The sequence below is a fragment of the Podarcis cretensis genome, assembly GCF_951804945.1.
Source record: "Podarcis cretensis genome assembly, chromosome: 15".
Lineage (NCBI taxonomy): Eukaryota > Metazoa > Chordata > Lepidosauria > Squamata > Lacertidae > Podarcis > Podarcis cretensis.
This window is the reverse complement of record NC_137185.1, coordinates 4,603,688-4,619,742: the sequence shown is the minus strand read 5'-3', so window position 1 is coordinate 4,619,742 and position 16,055 is coordinate 4,603,688. Positions and strand designations below refer to the sequence as shown.

The window sequence follows — 16,055 nt, the reverse complement described above, 5'->3', positions numbered from 1 at the left end:
CATTTGACCATACAAAAGCATTTATCTAAGCTTTCTGAGTGGGATGAACAGTGGGATGAATGCTGGACCAATCAATTTGACAAAGTGTGGTTCCAGTTTGCCAGTTTTGTGAATGGGAATAGAGACCCACACAACAGTATGGCACAGCTACATTCTCACTGGCTCGATCTCAGTGATATGCCCTCACACGTAACACAGTTTGAATTACATTTCACAAGTTCTGGAAATTTGGAAACTCATGACCGCCTGTATAAGCTTTCACTGCTCCACACATAGGTCACTGTACACTTTTGTTCATTTGTGACTTAACGCCAATAAAACTGTATAATAACAAAGCAAAAAAACGCTACTGGACCAGTTTAACCAAAAAGCCTGGCTTTCTTTTTACAAAAGCACATGCCCAAGTTTAGTTCTATTATTTCAGAAGCCCATTTGTTCTGTTTTTGTTCCATTCTTTCTCCAAAGGGGCTCAGAGCAGTTTACATGGCTCCTACACACTTTATCCCCACAACAGCCCTTTGAAGTAGGGTGGGCTGTGAGGTGGTGACTGTCTTAAGGCCACCCCCAGGGCAGTTTTAGGGCTGAGTGGGGATTCTAACCAGGTCCTCCGAACCAGGTCCTCCAAAGAAATTTCTCAGATCCCATATAAAAATCATTTTGATACTTGAGGTCCCCTCCCCACAAAAATCATTGTATCTAAGAGTGTAAACCCAAACCTTGCAAAGAGACAGGAGGAGCTGAACTAACCAAACTAAAAACAAAACAAAACACCCCACACTTGAAATTCGCATTTAAAAGGCTGACAGAAGGACTCACTTGTTGAATGTGGGCATTGTTTGGCCCGTTGATGAATTCTTCCAGCTCGGCCAAACGGTTTGTTTTAGCAAGTGCGAAAATGAGTTCCGTCTCCACATAGGATTCCCGGGCCTTCCTGCGGGCCATCTGCAAGTATTTCACCAGCTCCTCCCAGTTTCCTAGGTTGGGGGGCAGAGAGGAGAGGAGAGAAAGAAAGAAGGAAAGAAAAGTTCAAGGTCACATCATGCTGACAAGCAGCAGCGTTGCCCAGTTAGGCTGAAAGGCAGAGATCCTTCACTTCGTACTTATTACTCGACTGCACAGTCTCACTTGACGAAGAACGTCAGTTTTTAGGAAAGGGAGGGGTGGACAACATCACGGCATGTGCGACACTGGCAAAAAGCAAAAACAGGATGAGCCCCCCCCCCCCCGAATTAATTCGTACTTAGACTTGAGCTGCGTGCTGAGCTATTAGAGCAAAACACAGTCGCTCATTCTTGCTGGACAGAACACAAGCTTCCCAAAACTAGGGAAGATGGGAGGAAAAAAAAATCGGGTCAGCCAAACAATCCACTTCTTTGTCATCCGCCCCTTATACTGAGCAAGTCTGTTCAACGCATCTGGTAGAGGATAAATGCACTTTGCCAACCACTTGGGTATCTTGCCATTAGGGAGGGAGGCAGATCCTCATCTTTTCCTCTGCTATGGGTTTCAAAAAGTGGGACCCGAAAGGGTGTGTGGGGGGGAATAGACCCCTCTTGCAGTTATGGAAGGGGAGTTAAACGGGGGACAACCAATTGTTGTCTTCGTGTGATTGCAAGAATCCTGGAGAGGGGCTCTTCTCGGCCTGGTCACCCTGAAGGAAGGTGACAAAAACTGGGAAATAGAGAGAAGAAAGCAAAGAGGCTCCTTTAACAGAAAGAAAGTCAATGTTGCATGATAACTATGCTTCGAATAGCTGCTTCCTGCAACAAGGAAGAGGAAGGCTTAATGCAGCAAGAGGGAGCGGGAATGGGAACACCCAGGAGGAAGGGTGAGAAGGCACCTTATAATTATTTTAAATTTGAAGTTAAATTGTCAAGAATCTTTGAAACTCAAAAAAGTAAAAAAGGCAAAGAAACTGGTGTAACGTGACATACGAGCCAGGCCACTGTCTCGTAACTAGGAATTCCTCATCCAATAAAGTTCTGCTTAAAATGTTTTCAGAAAGGAAGAGGAGGGCAGAGGGGGAAAGTTTCACGTGCGACTGGCTGCAATGCCAACCCTGCCTGATCCTGCCATTCTAGAGAAACTTGAAGGAAAGCAAAAACAGACCCCTCTCTCAAGGGCCCTATGCTGTGGAACAAACTGCAATAGTCAGATCAGATTCCCATGTGCAATAGCCAGCTCTTTAATCACTCTCTTGTGTTTCTGGGTTGTCATGGTGGAGCAGGGGGTGTGGAACCAGATACAGATGCCAGGACAGGTCTTGGTCTTCCAACCTCCCCACAGGGTGACTCCGCATGTGGGAAGGACCACTCACCCAACATCATAATAGTGACAGGTGACTGAAACCTGTCAAAGTCCAAAGGAGGTTTTGGTAACCTCCAGAGGATCAGCAGGTTACAGCAGCCTCCTTCGAAGGCTAGGGGTGCCCCTTCAAAGGGGATCCCCCTGGGACAACCAGCTGAGAATTGGTCACAGGGAGCCCCTTTCAAGTCTGGAGGGAGAAGCGCTCCTTTTTAAAAAAGAAACCCAGAAAACTGATTGCATTTAAAGCGCTTCTTTCAGTGCTTTAAATGCAAAGTGTTGTAGCCAATGCTACTCAGAATAAAACCAATGAAAATAATGGACATGACTAACTTGGGTCCATTTATTTCAACTCTTGAGTAAAGCTTTGTTAGAGATAAGCTGTTTCCTCTGGAAAGAGAAAAAAATTGCTTCAATTAAGGAAGTGCTCCCCCTGCCCTGAGCAAGCAGTTTGTATTCAAAGTGCGTTGAACCCAAGTGGCTTCCTCCAGCCCACTGAGCTGAACTGGGGAGTTCCCAAAGTGGAACTCCCTAAGGTAGTCAATACCAGCCGAGTGGCGGGACTTTGGCAATGCAGGGCTCTCATTAAGGAATGTGCCTGCAGAGACCTGCCCTGCGCTTTGAAGCCCCAACAATTGGCTGGTGGGACTTCAAAGCACCTTGCAGCCACCAACTGTCAGCTGACTGGATGTGCCTGCAGACCCCTTTTGAGCCCAGCTGCAGGTTTAACTGCCCCTCATCTGACATTGTGAGGTGAGGTCTGGGCAGGGCTTTCTTCTCCAGCCGGAACTCAGTTCCAGCACCTCTCAGGCGGGCGCCATTGTCATTACAAGAGAACAAGGAAGGCGTTCACGGTGAGTTCCGGCTCCTCTTTTTCTAGAAAAAGTAGTACTGGGTATAGGGCAAAAGGGCTTGACTAGGCCAAAATGATGTGGTGGACCTAATTAGGCCCACAGGTCAGAGGCTCCCCACCCTGTGTTGGAGCAGGAGAAGTGGAGAGTTGATTGGAAAGGGAAGGGGGGAATCAAACCTTGGCAACATTTTGCAACAAGGATGAGGAACTGGCAGCCCTCTAGGTGTGGGATTCCAGTTCCCACTAGTCCCAGCAAGCAGGCCAAAGCGGTGATGGGTGCCACAGTTTTCCCATCACGGCACTGCCATCCTTGTCCATTTTCTTCCAGCTGCCATAATTATAACTGTGCTTACTGCAAGCCACATTAAGAGCAATGCTGGACTGAGAATGTGAGATGAGAAGCAGAAGGAATGAATGAATTCTTGAAAGAAAGGAAGGTCACCCAATGCATTTAAATTACGACTTCCGGGATGCGTCAAGCTTGTTACAATCACAGAAGTGCTTAAGTTACTGCAATCCCACCTGGGTGCTGCCTGTTCTGAAAGCTCCCAGAAGGCAGGCTACTGAAAACCAAACTTTATGTGGGGGTTCCCAAGCCTTACCGCTGGCATTCGCAGCCTGAACCACTTCCATGTATGAAGAAGGATCGTCCGCTTTGATGTAGGAGTCTATCGCTTCCTTAACCATCCCTTTCTGAAGCTGAGCTTTGGCAAGCTGGCTCCACACGGCTGGCTCATTGCAGCGCTCAGCGAACTCGTAGGCACGGTCCAAGTTGCCAATGTGTTCGATCAAAACCTAGAAAGTGGGGAGACGGCTGCCATTTAAAAAACAAAAACAAATAGCGTGCTTGTGGTAGGAATTTGCCAGTGCAAGAGTAGCTTAGCCAGAATTAAGCCTAGCATGTGCCTAGTTAGGCCTCCGAAAGCCTTCACACAAAGGATGACCAAGCCACTTTATCAGGAACTCTTAACATGAGGCATGGGAAAAGCCCGCTATAAATCTTTGCAGCTTCCCCCCAAGGGTCTAATTAGTATCTAGGGCACCTGAGCTGTATGTAAAACCTGGGCTAGAACCCATGCAGACTGTGGTGAACTGGAACACTTGAAACTTGGGCTGGATTCCCTTGACACAGAAGTTGCGCCTTCAGCACAAATACATGGAGCAGTTTGGGGACACAAACCAAGACTCAGCTCCGTGAAGAGAACCATACCCAGAATTCAGATACATGAACACCCAGCATTACCTGCACTGCAGAGGTGTTGACATCAAACTTCCTGAAGATGGAGAAGGCCTCTTCAAAGAGTTCGTTGCTGATCGCGATGTTGGCAATATCGGGAGCATCATAGTTGTCCAGGCGGTTGATGTATTCCATGACTCGGGTCCGGTCGGCCTTGATAGCCGTCAGAATGAGGAGGTTCTGCAGATTCCTTTACAGGAAAAAGCAAGCAATAGTAAAGCAAGGAATTAAGGCATCAGCAGCCATCATTCAAAATGACGTAATAAAGGTTTAGAGTGAGTTCACAGGTTCAGCCCCAGATCTCTGAGAAGGGTTTTTGGCCCGAGGACCTTAGAAGTGTACCTGGCAGTTGCTGACAGTAAGGGGCTCAATCAGGTGTGAGGAGCCTTTGTGCTCCCAGATGTTGCTGAACTACAACTCCCATAATCTCTGGTCATGCTTGCCAGGGCTGGTGGGAGTTGCAGTTCTGCATCATCTGGGGGCACAAAGGCTTCCAAACCTGGGCTACATATGCAAATAGTGTGACTTGGTATAGTAATGAAGTGCCACTTAATATTCATTCAGCAATTATAAGGAATCAAGTCTTCCACTCTGGAACTCCCTGTCCATTGAGATTAGGCAGATGTCTTCATCGTACAGTGGTACCTCAGGTTAAGTACTTAATTCGTTCCGGAGGTCTGTTCTTAACCTGAAACTGTTCTTAACCTGAAGCACCACTTTAGCTAATGGGGCCTCCTGCTGCTGCCGCACCACCGGAGCCCGATTTCTGTTCTCATCCTGAAGCAAAGTTCTTAACCTGAAGCACTATTTCTGGGTTAGCAGAGTCTGTAACCTGAAGCGTATGTAACCTGAGGTACCACTGTACTCTATTTTGGCACCTGCTAAAAAAGTCCCTTACACTGCTAAAAATCTTATTCAGCAAGCTGTCTGAGCTTTTGAGGTTTTACTCACAAATTTCCAAGCATCTCCCCCAAATATTATTTGAGGTGTGAGGGTAAGGGTAAGACAGACAAACACAAGAGTACTGACCTGTGTTCACTGAAGACGGAATTGTCAAGAACAATTTTCTCCAGCAACTCAATGAGTTCATTGGGAAGGTCGGCGGTCATGAAAGCCTTGACTGTGACAGATACTTCTTCAGGGTCCTGAGTTTCAGAGAGAGCTGTCTGCACGACCTAATGCGAGAGGGAGGGATCTGAGCAATGGGTACCCACAGCTGGCAACTTGCTTGCCTACTGCTCACTTTCTTAAGTGTACACACAGCACAAGCAAAGGGGAACAGAGGGGAGCGCAAAGTACCTGGTCAATCAGGGGTCTCCGGTAAGGGTTGCTCTCCAGCAGTACACTGGCCCACAGCTCAGGGTCCTTGCGGCGCACCAAGTAACGTGAAAGGCTCTTGAAGAGGGAGTTCTCGTTGCAAACCTGGAATGCGAAAGAATAATATATTCAGGCAGGGAAACCAAGGTGTTCTAGTGTGAGGGGGAGGAAGAGAGAGAAAGCATCAAGAGTTCTGATTTTACAGAGGTAACAAGTTCTCAGCCAGTGCACAGCCTTTAGTCATTTGGGAGGGTCTGGAGTAGAACATGGGTTGGAACAGAGCAGTCCTGCCTGAGGATGTCGGTTTCTGGCTATCGCTCTTTGCTCTCTTTTTTTGTTCATGTGTTTTTATTGAATGGATTTCTGAACATACAAACAAGCATCATATCAGCTGCAATGGTGTTCAATGTAAAGTTTGGTAGTTTAACTTAAGCAGTCTCTCTGTAGGTCTCCATGGGTAGATGGAGGAATAACAGAATCAGAGAGTTGAAAGGGTCTCCAAGGGTCATGGAGACAAACCCCCCTGGGATGTAGGAATTACAGCTAAAGCACCTCTGACAGATGGTCACTGAACCTCTGCTTAAAAATCTCCAATGAAGGAGCGCCCAGCTCCTTCTGAGGGAGACCATTCCACTGCCAAACAGCTCTTACTATCAGTTCTTCCTGATGTTTGGTTTCTTGTAACTTGAAGTCATTAGTTTGGGTCCTACCCTCTGGAGCAGCAAAAAACTAACTAGTATGAAATAAAATAAAACCAAGCCAAACTGTGTTGAAGTCACCTCTTTTTAACTTTTCAGCTAAAGCAACCTGCCAAATGTTTGCCTACCACCTCCATAATGTTAATCCTAGAACAGTTTTCCAGTGTTTCCTTACCAGCTGATGAGCCGCCGCCATAGAGAATACAACTCAGTCCTTTTAAGGAAAACTGGCGTTTTGATTTTCAAATACAGACAGCAACACTAGTTGAGGAATACACTGAAACTTACAACCTGCTGTTTTAACAGTCTCTTCAAATCGAGCGTTCCATTTTTCCAACCAGCCAGCCAATTTAAGTCCTGCTGCTTCTGAGTACATACAATCTTGAGAACTGCTTTGATATGTGTCCTATTTTTTCATTAACATCATAACCAGCATCATTTCCTGACTCTGAAAGACACTACAAGAGCATCTTTCTAGCTAAGAGAGACTCAGTGTGTTGGATACTCACATTAATTAGCTCCTGGTCGCACTGCCCACGCTCATAAGCGACGCAGGCCAGATGCGGGTCTCTCTTTTCGCAATACTTCCCCACCACCCGGCTGTCGTAGTAGGGGTTCTCGCGAAGGAACCTCTCGGGGTTGTTGTTACTGTCAATGTAGATTTTAGCAAGGGCGTTGTGGGTGGCTGGTTCCTCGCAGCCCTCATGAATTCGGGCTTCCAGCCAGGGCAGGAGGAGTTTCAACCTTTAAAAAGGGGAAAGGGAAAAAAAAGAGTCAATTGGTAATAAACTAACAACACAACAGAACAGAGCCACAACTCAAAAAACAGGTTCAACATTCCTGGTTAGAAATATCGAGGAATGTTGATGCCCCCACAAAAGAGAACACTATTCATACAAGCCGCGTGAGGTTTACCTATTTCTTTTTTCTACTTCGGCAACAAGCTCATCCGTGGAGAACTGCCCTCTCACAACCAGGATCAGGCTCTTTATGACGTCTTCGGAGCAGTCCACGTCAAGCAAGCCCCCGATGACCACAGGCAGGCGACTCGGGTTCACCTGCAGCAGCAGCACCAAGATGTCATTAAAGCAGCAAAACCACAATTAGACGCAACAGGCTCCAAACCTCACACTCCACCCTCACGTTACGGCCCAAAAGAAGCTTCAGCTCCCGTAGCGGGACAGCGAAGGATGCAACGCTGGAGGGCAGTTAAGCAACCATCCCCCCAGACCCTGCCAGAAGGTGTCCTTTGTTCTGGGGTGCTTTGGCTCTATCGGCATAGGAAGCCAACAGGAAAACCACCCCCAACCTCTGAGTGCCTTTCCATTAGGCACACTTTTGACAATGCGGGTCACTATACAGTGGTGCCTCGCAAGATGAAATTAATCCGTTCCATGAGGCTCTTCGTCTAGCGGTTTTTTCGTCTTGCGAAGCAAGCCCATTGACAGTTTAACGGATTAGCAGCTTTTAGCGGATCAGCTGTTAAGCGGCTTATCAGCGGATCAGCTGATAAGCGGCTTAGGAAAAGGGGGGGAAAGGGGGAAAAAACCGCAGGAACTCGCAAGACATTTCGTCTTGCAAAGCAAGCCCATAGGGAAATTCGTTTTGCGAAGCGCCTCCAAAACGGAAAACCCTTTCGTCTAGCGGGTTTTCCGTCTTGCGAGGCGTTCGTCTTGCGGGGCACCAATGTATAAGAGGGATTTGAAGCCAGTTTACTACAAGTTTTCAAGGTTAGAGTCTGTACAGACTAGAAATCCTAGACAGCAGCCCAATGAGATTAAAGCCAGAGCGCTGTTTGTTTATTTAAAAAAATACATACTGTTATTTCATTTTAAAAATATGCATCAAAGCGGCCTACGGCAATGATACATTAAAAAACATACAATAAAAGCCGTATTAAGACATCAGTTAATTATTGTGGAAAGATGCATGCACTGGCATGGTTATCGTGCTGGACTATGGCCTGGTTGCCGGGGGGGAAATGAGGAGGGGGAGAACTACCTTGAGCTCTTTGGAGGAAAAGTGGGGTATCAATGTAATGAATGAAATAAATAATATTCTTAATTGTCTGCATATGGGAAAGTTTTCAGCAGGTGGTACCTCGGGTTAAGTACTTAATTCGTTCCGGATGTCCGTTCTTAACCTGAAACTGTTAACCTAAAGCACTATTTCTGGGTTAGCGGAGTCTGTAACATGAAGCGTATGTAACCTGAAGCGTATGTAACCCGAGGTTCCACTGTATTCCCCAGAACTGGGCTGATGACACTAAAGACTCCATTTCTTGTTTTCAATCAGATAAGCCTCATCAACTCGGGGGGAGCGACCGATGAGCTAGATGATCTCATTGACTGAGCTGAAGTTTATGTGAACACCACCATTTCTTGACTGCGTCAGTTTGTGACAAAAAGCGGCCAGTGAGCCAAGGTGGCTTATCCCGGAAGGTCTGATGGTTCTCCTTTTCAGGAGTTATAACCACCTGCTCCTTACCTTCTGCACATAGATCTCAATGTATTTTTGGAGGTTGTTCCTGTACAAGTACAGCACTAGATCGTGCACAAAGTCAAAGCGGTCGCAAACGATGATCAGTGGGAGCTGGTCTGTCAGTTTTGCTTCCTGCAAAAAAAGGGGTGGATGGGAGAGAAATCAAGGTTTGAATGAACTCCTTCCCCCACTGCTTTCCTGAAGAGGGCTGTAACTGTGCTGTGAAAAGCAAGTTTGGCGAGATGAAGGCATCTATACACCCTAGGGACAGACAGGTTTCTATCCAAATTTAATCTAATGAGTTTATTTACAGACTTGGTTCTTCTTTACAACCATACATGTCCCAAGGTCTTATCCTGCTCCAAGCTCCCTATTTATTAATTTTGTGGTTTGTTTTTTTTAAAAAAAAACCAGTCATCAAATTTACAGCCACAGCTTCACGCTTTGCAGGCAGTTTTACAAAATGCACAAGACGCCAAAAGGATTACAAGCCTAGACTAGGCCTCAGCATTTGCCAACTGCTACAAGTTACACAGTGCGCAGGATCAACTCTGAGATTGCGGCTGCTAATACAGATTAAGGCTTGCGTTAATACCGAAGGGTGGCGTGCTTAGAGTACTTGAGCCCTTTCACCTTGCACTTCCAAGTCTTGTCTGCCTGATCCCCTCAGGCAAGTGAATAATTTCCGGGTAGCCAAATGGAGGAAGCTCTTGCAAATTGGAGAGACTGGATTCTTGCTTGCCTCCATCCTCCTGTTTGGGCCCATCAGCATGTATTGCAAGAACACCTTGATCTGAACGCAGTGTCTTCTAATCCAGTCTCTTAAAACAGGATCTGCTTACGGAGCAGGTTGGTGCCCATTGGGACTGGTGGGAAGACCAACAGCAGGTGGCGCCAGAGCCAACAACAGCCACCTCATTCTAGTTCTGTCCCCATCCTCTTCCTTGCCAAGTTTTACAAGGGCAACAATCCTCTTGAACTAAACCCATTGTGGGGACCTTAGCAACTCTTCCCCAGCTGAGGATGAGGGAAGCAATCCAAGGACAACATGCAACCCAAATACACAGCAGAAGCAACTTGGAAAAAGTGGCCAACTTACAAGAGTCGCTATCGCCCCAGCACAAGAAACCCTACACAGCTGTTGCAATTTGTTATGTGTGGGTATGAAATGCTACCGCTCCTCAGAGTAGGTGGTTCCCAACCTTTTTTTTTTTTTTGGGCCATGCCTCACCTAAGCATCTCTAAAATCCTGATTGCCACCCCCCCACCCAGTGACATATAGTTATTATTCAAAAAGTGAACTCCTATTCACGTGGAGGAAGCCTAAAAGGCCATTAACTTGGTCTAAACAAGTTTCTAAAATGCCCCCCTTAAAAATTAAATTGCCCCCCTGTGGGCCGTATGCCCCACGTTGGAAACCATGGGAGTAGACCCACTGACATTAATAGGAATGACTAGCTTGATTCGTTAATTTCAATGGGTCCACCCTGTGCAGGATTTCGTTGAATCCAACTCTCTGACTCCCAGTAATGAAATGATAGGTAGCGTTCTTCTCTGTGAATGACATTTGAAAGCAAGGTGTCAAGGTCACACACGCACGCACAAGAAAGGATTGTGTTCTAAAAGGAAAATTAAGCCACCACACACACAGTTTTTCCAAGGCTGCTAATCCCAGGATACAAGCCTCTACGCTAAAAGTGGACACTGAAGGAGTTAACAGACCGGGGAGACTTCTATACTGGAAGGTTTACCTGGTACATGTCCTGAACATCCCACAGACACAAGGATCAGCACAAAAGACAACAGACTGATCAGGAAATGGTTGACTCACAAACACATACACGCAACTCAAAACCGCTGCTTATAAGCTAACTCCAAAGACAACTGCTAGATTACTTTACAAGGGTCCCAAAGCCTCTTCCTTTGCTCTAGCTCCCCACACCATCCCCACTAACAAGATCTATTCCTCCCTAAGGACTGTCCCCCATGTTAGCCCTATTCAGAGGAGACCTATTGAAGCAGATGGATATGGCTAACCAGAGCTGCCAAAAGTGTTGAGCAACTTTGGTTCAGGGCCAGGAGCGGGGAACCTCTGGCCCTCCAGGTGTTACTGGACTCCCAACTCCCATCACCCTGGATCAATGGCCCTACTGGCAGGGGCTGATGGGAGTTCTGCACCAGCAACAACTGGAGGGCCACAGGTCATGGAACCACAGAATTGCAGAGCTGGAAGGGACCCCAAGTGTCATCTGGTCCAACCCGCTGCAATGAACTCAAGTATCTGTGACAGATGGCCAGCCAAGCTCTGCTTAAAAACCTTCAAGGAGGGAGTCCACCACCTCCTGAGACTGTTCCACTGTTCAACAGCTCCTTCGCCTGTGATTTAGCCCTTTACTCTGCCAAATTGCCAAAATCAATACTTAGCTGTAGCTTCAGGTGGTGGCAATATCGCAGAATCACAGAACTGTGGCTGGAAGGGACCCCCGAGGGTTACCCAGTCCAAACCCCTGCAATGCAGGAATGTTTTCAACAAAATGCACATGTTCTTTTAAGGAATCAAAGACCGCTTATATTCCAAGAGATTTATCAATGGCCTGAGCTGTGCTGTTATTTCCAATGGCCTCCACCACCAAAATTAGAATTAAAAACCACAAGCCGATGATAAGCTGGCCTCGCTATGGGGAGCTGAGGTGAGAGCGCAGAGGATTCTCCTATCTTTTTTTACCTTGAGGAAGTTCTTCACCCGCTCTGGGTCATAGCAGTTGCTTTCCCTGCAAATTCTTTCCACCTCTTTAATCTGGCCTGTCTTGCAAGCAGCCTGGATGTATTTGAAGTGCACGTCTGGGTCCTGGCTGAAGTTGACGATGGAGCCCAGGAAATAAAAGAGACCTAAGTGGGGGAAGTGAAGAAGACACTTTAAAAGTAAATGTCAATACCTTGGGAATCAAGTGGAGCAATTGTACGACCAGTCTGTGTAATACAAGTTCTTGCAGGACTGTGGGAAGACTAGTCTCTGTGTACAAGGAAAGTTCTTGCAGACTTCCGTGTAGGGCAAGGGAGAAGGAACCTTTCAGACTGAGACCACATTCTCATCTGGGCCACATGCCAGGGGTGGGCAGAGAAAGCATCCTAAGTTTTACCTTTGTGCACTAGGCTCATTTCTGCAGACCCACACGCCCCGTCTGTCCTTAGGCTCCAAGCCCCATTTCACTCCAGCCACACCCCCTCACATTCTTCACCAGCTCTGCTTCACACAACCCTCCTCAAGTGAATTTAGCCTGCCCTTGAACTCTGATAGTGCCTCTTACTGGTGCTGCTTTTGACCTATAAAGCCCTTCACGGCCTAGGACCCTTGTACCTACAGGACCGCCTCTCCCAGTATGCCCCACGGAGGACCTTAAGGTCCATAAATAGCAACACGCTAGAGGTCCCAGGCCCTAAGGAAGTCAGATTAGCCTCAACCAGAGCAGGGCCTTTTCAACACGCCCTGAGCCCGGTCTTGGCTGGGGAGGGCGGGGTATAAATAATTTTTTTTATTATTATTACTCAGTCAGTTGGAGGATAGAGGTGTGTGTATGTGTAGTTTTGTTTTATTTATTACATTCATATCCCAACTTTTCCTCCAAGCAGCTCAATGTGGTGTACCCGATTCTCTCCCTCCCAATTTCATCCTCATAACAACTCTGTGAGGGAAGTTAGTTAGGCTGAGATGGAGTGATTGGCCCATCGCCTGGTGAGTTTCATGGCTGAGCAGGGACACGAAGCCTCCTCTCCCAGGTCCTAGTCAGACACCCCGATCACAGCACCACATTGGCGCACCTTACTGCACTAAAGGAAACCTTTACATTCATTCCTCCGTGCACTTTTGCCTCTGGCCCTGGACACCACTAAGCAAGCAGCCCCCCAGGAGGGGATATAGCCCCCCAGGCTGAAATAGGTTCCTCATCCCTGTGGCGAAGAGCCTGAGGTGGCCCTGTTGCCTTACCTTCAAAACTCTTGAAAGATTCGAAGAGTTCAATGAGGGACTGGGTCGAAAGCTGCTCATGGTACTTTGAAGCAACCTGGACGCATATCTGCAAGTTCTGGCGGATGTTAGCCGAGAGCATCGCTCGGAGGCATTCGAGGGAGTCTTCCACCGAGAGGGAGCCAAAGTAGTTCACCAACCACTGCAGGTTAAAAGCAGGCAGTCAAAAAAAATTATCTAACCCATGGTGATGTTCTAAGTCCCATTTGCACACAGCAAGCACCCAAAGCAGAGGACCTGAACTGGAGGAATCAGTGATGGACAGACTCATTTCAAAATACAGCTGGTTTGGGACACCGTACCTCAGGGTTGAGAAGGTGAGTGTGGACAACGGCCCGCTTGATGTCATACAAGTCGGTGAAGTGTTCCAGGGCTCTCTGGAGGAGGCCAGCTTTCTCGCACAGCTGGGCAATGTGGGCTCGGTCGTAGTGGGTGAACATCTGGTTTCCTAGGATGGCATCAGCAACCTGGAAGGAAAGGGAGATTTGGCAGTCAAAAGGGAGGCTTCGTTCTACGCCTACGGCTTTGCCACCAGGTGTAAACTTTTAAGAGGCTATAAGGAAAGCCAGTGACGTGGTACAGCAAGCCTCAAATATATTTCCTCCCATGTGCTCAGAGCATCCGTCGTCAGGCGTAAAAGCAGCCTGCTTGGAGAAGTAGGGATATTCCAGGCATTTCTATGTGGCGTCTGCTCTGAATTTCTCACTTAAGAAGGCTCACCAGGGCTGCCCATTCACAGCTTTAGAACAACACCACAACCACAGCCCCCATTTTCAGAGGATTGTGTTTTGTGTCTTACCAGATTGATGCAGCCACCTCTGATATTTCTTAATGTTTTGTTTACAAATCAGAGCGCCAGACTGAAGAACTGTTTTGAGTTTCTATTGTTAACACATGTTGAGGCTCAAGAATGGTATACATGGTGCAGAAATATTCATTCCACAAATCAAGAAAGGGATGAGTATTTAGACAAGGTTTCTGGAGCCTTAACTCTCTTCATCCCTTGCTACTGACCACGCTTGCTGTGGCTGATGGGAGTTGTAGTTCAGGAACACCCAGAGGCCCAACAGTTCCCCGCACCTGATCTAGATGGTGCGGTTGCTTTGAAGCAACCCACCAACTACTGGATAAAGTGCAAGTTCAATCCCCGTTTGGGTTGTTCCTGCTGCATTTCAGAACCGCAACATGGGGAATATAATCACAGAAACAAGGGTGCCGGCCCCAGAGCTACTGAGCTTTAGTCCAGAACACCCACCTGGTTGCAAAGTTTCCATACCCCCCAAAAAAGTACCTACCTGAGGGGCATGCATGAGGTTCATTTCAAGCAAGCGGGTTTGCAAAGGTCCCTCCGATGGGCGGTTGTTTTTCAGGGCATCCAATAAAAAGGCTGTGCATTGCTGAATCAGGTTGTACTCCATGAACACATCCACTATCTGGAGGGGGAAGAGAAGGTTTGCTGTAAAGCTCACACTACTTAAAACTGCCCTGAGGTAGGGAATAAAGCACTGTACAATTTGTTCCCTGCAAAATCCTAACTAACTGTACGCGTTATCTCAATCAGAAGAAGCTGTCCATATCCCAAGGCTCTCAAGGAGCTGCTTCCAGTCATTAACACTGATGTAGCACAAATCTGCTGTTACTCACTCAAGGGCCTTGCAAAGGGTGGGCTGGAACGAGTGGTACTCCAGCTGTTGGGACTACAATTCCCGTCATCCCTGACCATCAGCCATGCTGGCTGGGAATGATGGGATTTGAAGGCCAGCAGCATTGGGAAAGCCACATAGGTTGTGGCAGGGTCTCTTACCTGATCCTAGAAACCACAAATACCACCTCAAAGTCATTGCAAAAAAAAAAAAAAAAAATGTTCTGGAGGGACTGAGGAACTTACTCCATATTTTTTTTTAACCTTTTGCATGTTTAAAGACCACTTTCCCACAAGAGCTAATATACACTATAGCACCAAGTATATAAACTATTGCTGCAATCAGACCTGGAGAACCACCCTAGTTTCCAGTGTTCATTTGTAGATGCAGCCTTTGGTATCTTCGCAACAGCCTTGATTTATCTCGAATCACGCTTGTGGAAAACAAGCTTTGGCCATAGAATCACTTCTTAAAATGACAAACCAAGTTATTCCTTGAATTTCTTACTCCAATGCCTTTCATCTAAAAATTGACGCAAACATGGGAAGGCAGAATTTTATAAGAAATTGCATGAGACATTAATGGATTATCTGGATTATAAGGTGATCTTATTAGGAGATATGAATGGCGTGGTTTCTACAAATATGGACAAAGCACAAAGACAGGTGGTTTCTAAAGATGGGAGACTACCTAAGACTTTCTTTGAAATGACCGAAAATATGGACCTGATCGACATTTGGAGAATAAGAAACCCTCTTGAGAGAGAGGGAACATTCTTTTCTGAGGCTCAGATGACATGGACAAGAATAGATCAAATCTGGACTACTAGTGGAATGGCTCCAAAGATAAAAAAAGTGGAAATCTGCCCAAAGACATGCTCCGACCATAACGCAGTAAAGATGGAAATGAAATTAACAACAGCTGGTTCCTTCAGATGGAGAATGAATGACACCCTGTTTAGAGATGTCGAGATTTACAAAAAGGCCCAAAAAACTTTGAAGGACTACTTTGAGATAAATCTGAGGACAGATGTTGAGAAAAGAGTGATTTGGGATGCAAGCAAGGCCGTGATGCGAGGTTTCTTAATACAACAGAATTCTTTAAAGAGGAAGAAACAAAATGAGAAGAAAGATAAGATTTTGGAAAAAATAAAAGAAGGAGAAAAGAAATTGAGGTCTAAACCAAAGTCTCATGAGATTTTGAGAGAAATCAAGTTTTACCAGATGCAGTATATGGAACTGATGAACCAGGAGATAGAATGGAAAATTAAGCAAATGAGACAGAGGACATTTGAATCAGCGGACAAATGTGGGAAACTTTTAGCATGGCAATTGAAGAAGAGACAGAAATTGAACACAGTCACAGGCTTGGAGGTGGATTGAAAGAACATTTTTAAACCAAATGAGATCAGCAACTGTTTTCAGAGCTATTTCAGGAGATTATATGCTCAAGGGCCGGAAAACGAAGGAGATATAGAAGACTTTCTTAAGAAACATGG

General features: G+C 46.5%; 1 protein-coding gene across 2 annotated transcripts in view; it reads right to left on the bottom strand.

Annotated features, from left to right (window-relative positions):
- CLTC (clathrin heavy chain) overlaps positions 1-16,055 on the bottom strand; it is an 80,533-nt gene that overhangs the window by 13,393 nt on the left and 51,085 nt on the right. For both annotated transcript variants that reach the window (XM_079955365.1, XM_079955366.1), the window contains exons 11-22: positions 14,210-14,347; positions 13,217-13,381; positions 12,876-13,056; positions 11,616-11,779; positions 8,897-9,022; positions 7,325-7,467; positions 6,919-7,153; positions 5,694-5,816; positions 5,424-5,569; positions 4,401-4,584; positions 3,760-3,952; positions 817-974 (exon numbers count right to left, since the gene is read on the bottom strand). In XM_079955365.1, the coding sequence (XP_079811491.1) occupies positions 817-974; positions 3,760-3,952; positions 4,401-4,584; positions 5,424-5,569; positions 5,694-5,816; positions 6,919-7,153; positions 7,325-7,467; positions 8,897-9,022; positions 11,616-11,779; positions 12,876-13,056; positions 13,217-13,381; positions 14,210-14,347 (1,956 nt within the window). The remainder of the gene's footprint in view (positions 1-816; positions 975-3,759; positions 3,953-4,400; positions 4,585-5,423; positions 5,570-5,693; positions 5,817-6,918; positions 7,154-7,324; positions 7,468-8,896; positions 9,023-11,615; positions 11,780-12,875; positions 13,057-13,216; positions 13,382-14,209; positions 14,348-16,055) is intronic.